Consider the following 8,144-nt stretch of genomic DNA (forward strand, 5'->3'; position numbering starts at 1 on the left):
GCCACACTGCTTTAAATGCAACATTAAAACAATGTAATACTCTGATTACCAAACCTTTGCTCTTTGGTCAGTTCAGTTGCTATAATAATCACACCATCAAGGATTTTCTTGCAGAAACACAATCATACACGACCAACTAAAAATTGGGGTCAAAGACTGCGTATATAATTAACACAAAATGAGCGTTCCATTCAGATAAAATACAGCACTGGGAAAGGATACAAGCAAAAGAAGAAAAAACAAACTCGCGCTATACTAATCCCAAGTCGACCTAATTACAGGATCAAGGGCCTAATCATCTTCCAACGGGCTATACTAATCGTCCAGTTTCGCAACTATCTTGAGGACCCTGCAAGATAATACACAAATCAGCCAACATTATGCACACTTATTCGGTAGTTTGATGATGTATGTATATCATTATTGGCCAGTGACGCTTTTTCCCCGTAATAAATTAAGACTAGCACAAAGCAAAACCTAAATTCAGGCATCTACGTTTGTCCCCATTTGAAAATCAAGGCATGCTTAGTAAAGGATATCCCACCTGACACCATTGAAGCGGTTAAGTTATCTTTGGTTTGACTTGCGAATTCGACCTTCTTAGTCGAACCTTTGTTCGCCTCTTTCAACGACCGCAACCTGGAAGACCTGATGGAATTTATTAACGGCGCGTTTTCCTCTTCATCGTCGTTTTCATGGTCAGATGCGCTGATAGAGTCCTCGTCTTCGCTTGAACCCTGATCATCAAAAAGTCTCTTCCCTTCTATTTTACGTTTACGTGGACGACCCCTACGTTTTACAGGCACGTCTTCCTTTTCGTCTGCACAGATATCAAATATGACACTCGAGCGATCAAGTAACTTAGAGCTTATTTGACACCAAAAACACACATTTGAAAGATCAAACGGAATAGTAACGAGGATGTAGAGGAAGGTAAAGTGAACAAACGAAAGAAGTTCATATTATTAACCTTGTAGACCATCAATCTTTGCATGTTTTTCACGAAGAGTATCGATAAAAGTGAAGTAAGGGCGCCACCCACTAGGATCTTCGTCCGTATTCACGTTCTCGGTTCGTATCTGAACATCCTTCATGCTACACAAAACTGCATTGTTAGAAGCGGATATTTGATGCGACATGTTCGGAAAGCATAGTTGGGAAGATAAGTGCTTACATATCAGCGATATCAGGTGTAGGAAGCTTGGATACAAAATGTAGCACAGAACCTTCCAGAAAAGACAACTGCCTTGGAGCGTTTACAAATGCATATTCAATGCCCTCCTTGACGATTTTCAAGATGTCGAATCTATATTTGTTCCGAGCAGCACCAGCAAAAGTTCCAGAAAGCCGACTGGAAAGATCTTTGCACTCCATGAAACACTTGGTTGCTATAGACTCATCATCATTTCTAGAAAATTGAGCCATATAGCGGTTATATGCCTGTTGAAACAAATACATATTGATATTCATATCTAGATGATAAAGCAACAAACTAAACATAAAGTGGGGCAATTTTTTTCATCCCCAAACAGTAACTACTCTTTATGCATGGATCAGAGAAGAAGAAGACATGGTGTGACTTCATTTAAAGGCTTCATATTCAAATAAACACTGGTCGAGATTTGACAAGCAACCATTTAGGTTTATCAATGGACATCAGAACTGAAACAAAAGTGAAGCCTCAATGTTTTCACTGCAACAAAATGTGCAGCAGTGAGAAACAAGGAAACATACGGAGAATCATTTCACACTCTACTGCTATTGAAAATAATATAACATAATATGCTGCACAAAATACGCAGCTCGCGTAAACATTTGAGAATATCTACCCTTTTCATTGCTTCTAGAAACATGTTGGGGACATCATCCTCTTTCTTTCTAATTTCGTTGATCATAAGTTTAACAATCTCCGTTACACTTGCTCCATGCATCACGAAATGAGAAATTATTTCAGGGCCAAGGTACTCCTGCATTAAAAGTGCGATCAGCTTTAGACAGAAAAAAAAAATAGAAATCACCAACTTTTGAAGCTTATTAGATACTTCATATTCAGAAATTCTACCTTAGGAACTGCATCACTAACAACCAACTTTGCGGCAGCAGTCATAACTGCATCCCTATTTGTATCCTCAATATACTCCTTGTTAGCATCTTCGTCTTCTGTTTCATCTGTGGAAAGTAACCGAATGTTACGAACATGATTTTTGAAATCACAAAATGGTCATGTGAATGATTTTCCCAAAGCTTAATCTTGAAGGACACAGAAAGAAGTAGTACAGTAAACTAACGGCTTAGAAGTTACAATCAATGACTCGTAGAGAAATCAAGTGTTTCTCTTTAGAGAGGACTATGTCACTTAATTGGGAAATAACACACCTTACGACTCTGATGTGTTATCCATTACATCAATGTACTGTGTAAGTGTATATAAAAATATCACGTATCAACAGAATTTGAGTCACCTGAACTATTAAGCTGTCGCTCACAAAGTATCCAAAACTTTTGAACAGTTGCTGCACCGGGACAGTATCCTAATTTTTCGAACTTATCCACGGAAAAGCGCGACTTACTGAAAAGATACCACAAATCTGAAAGCATGGTACAAACCTGGGGAAGACATGCAAAATAAGATTTCTATCTGAAATAATATACATCATCGAGGAACTCTTGATATCAGATTCAAAAGAAGTGCTACTGTGAATATCGGAGAAAACGCTTACCCTGGAAGCTAGTTGGTTACCATGACTGACTGCTCCCTCCATTTCAGGGATATCGAGGTAGTACTCAAGTTGCTCAAGCAAAGTGTTACGTTTGGATAGTAATGTAGATAAAAATGTCTCAGAGACAGTCTTACTATTTACCACCGAGTGTAGTAACCATTGAACATGCAGAAACAAGTTAAGAAGCGCATAAATCACAACCTGGACATGAAGGAACACCAATTTTAATCAGTAACAGCCATAAAAAACAACGTAAAGTTGGGGCACTAAAAGTTGATTCAACTCCAGCTCTATATGACACACCTCATCATCCATGTTTCTAAATTTCTGAAGAATCTTGACCATATCATCATGTAATGCTTCAATGGGCACATTCCTTTTTAAAAGAAGTTCGTACAACCTCTTCAAATTTACAAGAAGAGAATACTCATCCCCACCATTCTGCAAATTTATGCAAGTCAGTTTCATCTAAAATCAAAGTTTATTGGAGAGTGGGTATATGCCCATACCACGACTTCCTTCATAGCAGTTGTAAGCTTAGAAACAATTTCATCTTCAACCTCCTTCAACTTAGACTGGGCAAAATCTTGGAGCTCTCCCCGACTTTCCACAGAACAGAAGATTAAAGCCTCAACACAAGATCTTAGTGCATCTTTCTCACCATGTTTGAAAAATGCATCTTTGACGAGCTGCAGGACATTTTTAAAACTCTGGAAAAGATAGCATGTAAGTATCCAATTTTAAATCAAATTTAGAAGTTCCAGGACAAACAGTACGTAAAAAAATTAGAATCAACCTGCTCTTGTCTCTTCAGAGAGTAAAGCTCAAGATTCATATGCAAAAGGATTTCAACTAGTGGTGATATTTTTGTTTTATCAGCCACGAACTTGCGTAGAAGTGCAGGGTAGTTCTTAATCATGGCAACAGTTATGTCCTTCTTGTTGTTCTCAAATGCTTCCTGAATGAGTATTAGCCAGAAACGTTATCAATGTAAACACAAAAATGGAGGTTACAAGATTAGAAAATTAAGATTGGAACAACTTCCACTTCCTTAGTAACAAGGACAGACAAAAAAAATGCCAAAACTCTCACGTAGACATTTAAAAAATAAGACCACTACATCTTGAAGGGAAGGGGTGAGAACAGGAATAAAACATCCAAGGTGGATGTCTTACCAAATAAAAATTCCAGAAGCAGTCTAGAATTTATAAAATTAGGAGACGTGATAGAACTTATTAGAGAGCTAAGACTATTTCTTCGAGAAAATAGTTGTGATAGACAAGAAATTAAATACGTACTTTTTGAGCTTTGGTGTAATACTGCTTTCGATTATCAATTGCAGGAACTATTCTCTCTCCAACAGCCCTTTTGACAGATTGACTAAGTAGACCCACTAGGTTGGTTGCATCCTCGTCGGTAAGCTCAATTAAAGGATTCTCATCCAAAAGCATAGAGATAATGCACTTCCAGTCCTGCAAGGATGAACAGCCATTCTATGTAACTATCTACACACTACAGGTATAAGATTGATATTTTCCTCATGTTGCTCTCTAGAATCCTACAGTTGACATTCATGTTGAGAAAACACATTTAGCATATTTCGATTGTAGAACACAAGTTTCAACCATCTCAACAAACTGGTTACTTAGGCCAACTATTTACTTCATGTTAATCTCTCCCGTGAAAAAAGATATAATAGTGTTTTCAGAGTTCGACAGTAGAGCCAAAGTAACTCCGGCATGAATTTCAATTTCACAAATATTCGCAGGCAATGAGCCAAAGTAACTAGAAGGGTTTTTTAGTCAATTTTTATTATTTCCTAGTTGACGAGAGAAACTTGTAATTGAAATTTACGAATGCTAACCTCAACATCAAATTTCTTACGTCTTATAAATATACCATAATTCTAAGGTTAATACCTTCATGGCTTTCATGTATTCCCAAACATCATCGATCACATAGATACGTAGCATTTTATCTTTGGAGAATTCTCTCAGTATCTGCAACATTCTGCCAAGATGGACCTCAGAAGAATCGCTCGTTTCGCCTGAAAGTAATGTTTTTGTCAGCAACATGTGTGTTTGTGTGCGTGTGTGTACAGAACATATTTATATAGTAGGATAGAGCCAAACTTAAATCGTACCGTTGGCAGTGACTTGTGAGCTGTTAAACTTTTGGGCAATCAAGTGATCGTAAACTAAAGCTCCTATGGCATGCCTGATCTCTGCTGGTTCATCGATTAGCAGATCATATAATGGACCCAAATCATCATCTGGCAGAAGCTGATGTCTGCAGCCAACCAAAAATAAAACGCCTTCAAATTTTCAATTTGCAACAATTTGGAGTTGTTAATCAAATACTTGATATAATACTTCACAAGGTTAGAACTTGTAGTTACCTCAGTAGTTGCTTAACAAGACCTATTGCACACACAGCCACAGGAATATCATTGTCGTCCGCAAGTTCAATCATCCGATTAGAAAACCTTTCCGTGAAGAGACCAAGAACTGGGACATTATCATCAACCTCGTAGAGATTTTGCAAAGCAAGGACTGAAGCTTTACGAACACCAGAACTCTAAGAGCAGTATAATTAATAATAAAAAAGTTAATTGGGAGCACAGAATAAAAATAAACATATAAAAGATTCGCAGTCACAAAAATAATTAGAACGTACTTTGTCGTTTAGTGTCCAACCAAGGTACTTCAGGTATAGATCTTGCAAGAACAGAGAGGGATACGACAAAATCCACACACCCAGTGACTCAATGCACAACATTCGAATATTTGGATCCATGTCTCGATAACGATGCATAAATAACCTTTAAAAGAGCCACATAGTATAAGAACAAAACTTATGGACACACAAAGCAGATTTTAACATCATCAGTGTAACGTTTCCTTTATTGATGATTGGCGACCTACCCCGTGAAAATTTTGCGCATCATCTCCTCCAACTTTGTTATCTTTTCATGAGTCTCTGAAAATCTTTTATTTAGGGATTCCATGCGAGGTCCTTCGTCTCTTTTCTTTTTTTCAGCATCCAACTGTCGGCGAGTTGTTTCCCGCTGAGCAGCAAGCGCTTTAGCTACAGCTATAAAGGATGTGACAAGCTGGAGTCCCATAAATGAAGCAACTTGACGGTACACTCTTGGAGGGGTGCTATTTGGAATGAAAACGAGTAAAAAGTCAACCAAAATCCAGAATACGGGAAAGAGCAGCAATGAAAAAAATCTGGAAACTAACCATGACAACGCGATGATATAGTCCATGCATTTGTCAAACAAAACCTGATCAAATAGAGGGCCATGTTGGCATTCGCGAACTAATGTGTCCCAGACTGTTAGAAGATTATCTCTGAAATTTTTAAACTCCTTCTTTTTCGAACTTTGATAATCTTCAACTTCTCCCTAAGTTTCTAAGGTCAAGGCTGAACTTTGGGTAGCAATTTCATTTAAAATAATCTGATCGTTCTAGTAGAAATCATAGAGAAGCTGAAAACTGTTCTGTAATACTGAAATGTGCGCAAAAGGGAAGAAAAAAAATATTGTAATGAGTAACTGACAAAGACATTTGAATTTCATAGGATACTGCCCTAGCAAGATCAACCAAAGCAACCACAACATCGTCAACATCAACTTCGTCTATAAACTCCCCTTTGATACAGTACTTAGCACCGCACACCTGTGCACAGAAAATTTAATATAAAAACATCAACTGAATTCTCAATAGTAATTTAAAAGAAAACCCAATCTAGTTAGACATTCTTCCTTATTTGTACAATACCTAGTAAAAAATTCTTCTTTTTTCCTCAAAAATCTGAAATTATGAAATAAAATTGTAAATCGCTTTGTCAATTTAATAGTACATAGATCACTTATTCCTACTACTATCTGTTCCCAAGAAACCTCCAGGTTACCTCAAAGAGCATTGTCAAGAGCTCGACCATAGCAGGCTTGGGATCTTTTTCATATTGCTCAACCCAGTGCTTGACTGCTTGGTTAATGTACTTTCCATTGCCTTTAGTAACCTCTGCAAAACCAGTAACGAGACAAAGCAACAAAATAGCATTCAAACGGATTTAAAATCAGTAACAAACAATTTTGTGCGATCCAATCGCAACAACCACAAATATCATTGGACAATACCAATCAAACTCTGTGTCGCTTGTGCGGAGGCTTCTCCGGGAATCGCTTTAGGTGGACGGCCTCGTTTGGATTTCGGAGGGCGATCTTCTTCGAAATCATCTGGCGAACTCTCGCGATAGCCTTTCATATCCTCTGCAAAACCAGTAACAAGACAAAGCAGCAACATAGCGATCACACAGATTTAAGATTAGTAACAAACAATTTTGTGCGATCCAATTGCAACTGCAAATATCATTGGACAACATCGATCCTACCCTGTGTGGCGTGTGCGGAGACTTCGCCGGAAATCGCTTTAGGTGGACGACCTCGTTTGGGTTTCGGAGGGCGGTCTTCTTGAAAATCATCTGGCGAACTCTCACGATTGATTCCATTGCCTTTCGTTATCTCTGCAAAACCAGTGACAAGACAAAGCAACAACACAGCGTTCAAACAGAATTAAGATCAGTAACAAACAATTTTGTGGATCCAATCGCAACAACTACATACATCGCTGGACAACACCGATCATACCCTGTGTGGCGTGTGCGGAAGCTTCGCCGGAAATCACTTTGGGTGGACGACCTCGTTTGGGTTTCGGAGGGAGAGCTTCTTCGAAATCATCTGGCGAACTCTCGCGATAGCTTCCATCGCTGGCCACCCTCTCGTCGTTCTCTCCGCCGCCGCTATCCCTCAATCCTTGGCTCTGAACCCTACTTCTCTTCTGCTCACTCGCTCAGAACAACCGCCAGCGAAAAATTAGGTCAAATTCAAGTCAAATTTCACTATCATCTGCGAAAGAGAGGCTATGTTAGGTTAAACTCACGGAACGGCGAGTCGAAGTCTCGGGGATTAGAGCTTGGTCGTCTTCCATGGCTCCGACGATTTCTCGATAGCCAGATTTGCCCTAATTTTACCAAGTTGCAACGAGATTTGACCTAACTCTGTTCCAGAGAGTGAGAGCGGGAAGCTTAAACGAACAAAAAATAAACTCCCGCCAAAGAAAATGAGGAAATGAAGATGTATGAAAATGGTCCGAGATTTCCTCTGTGATTGATATAATAAACTGCGCTCTTTTGGGAGAAGAAGCTTACCGTGCTCTTAACACTACTCGATTAATTCTCTCATTTATTATTTCCGTTTTAATTTTTCGTTCTAATTAAGTGAATATTAAATTGTCTCTAAAGCAAGGATCGCCTTACATTATCGTTACCGTTAGCGTACCAGTACTTCAATTATGGGGGGAAATCGAGGGAGATTCAGACAAAATAAAGGAAACCGGTATCGATAGCAAACCGCTT

General features: G+C 38.7%; 1 protein-coding gene across 1 annotated transcript; it reads right to left on the reverse strand.

Annotated features, from left to right (window-relative positions):
* Nucleotides 1–76: 76 nt before the first annotated feature.
* On the reverse strand, nucleotides 77–7,938 carry SCC3 (sister-chromatid cohesion protein 3). The gene is made up of 24 exons (XM_089621849.1): nucleotides 7,670–7,938; nucleotides 7,378–7,567; nucleotides 7,122–7,253; nucleotides 6,868–6,999; nucleotides 6,639–6,751; nucleotides 6,311–6,403; nucleotides 5,966–6,129; nucleotides 5,645–5,881; nucleotides 5,397–5,541; nucleotides 5,119–5,297; nucleotides 4,864–5,009; nucleotides 4,640–4,767; nucleotides 4,019–4,192; nucleotides 3,517–3,678; nucleotides 3,230–3,430; nucleotides 3,024–3,161; nucleotides 2,721–2,921; nucleotides 2,463–2,607; nucleotides 2,063–2,169; nucleotides 1,830–1,967; nucleotides 1,175–1,440; nucleotides 971–1,095; nucleotides 545–820; nucleotides 77–349 (listed from the first exon to the last, which is right to left on the reverse strand). Exons 1-24 carry the CDS (start codon nucleotides 7,715–7,717, stop codon nucleotides 336–338), a joined length of 3,654 nt encoding a protein of 1,217 aa, XP_089477975.1. The 5' UTR covers nucleotides 7,718–7,938; the 3' UTR covers nucleotides 77–335.
* Nucleotides 7,939–8,144: the final 206 nt, after the last annotated feature.

The sequence above is a fragment of the Urtica dioica genome, chromosome 8 (assembly GCF_054948205.1).
Source record: "Urtica dioica subsp. dioica isolate 48M chromosome 8, U.dioica_male_clone48M_v1_H2, whole genome shotgun sequence".
NCBI lineage: Eukaryota > Viridiplantae > Streptophyta > Magnoliopsida > Rosales > Urticaceae > Urtica > Urtica dioica.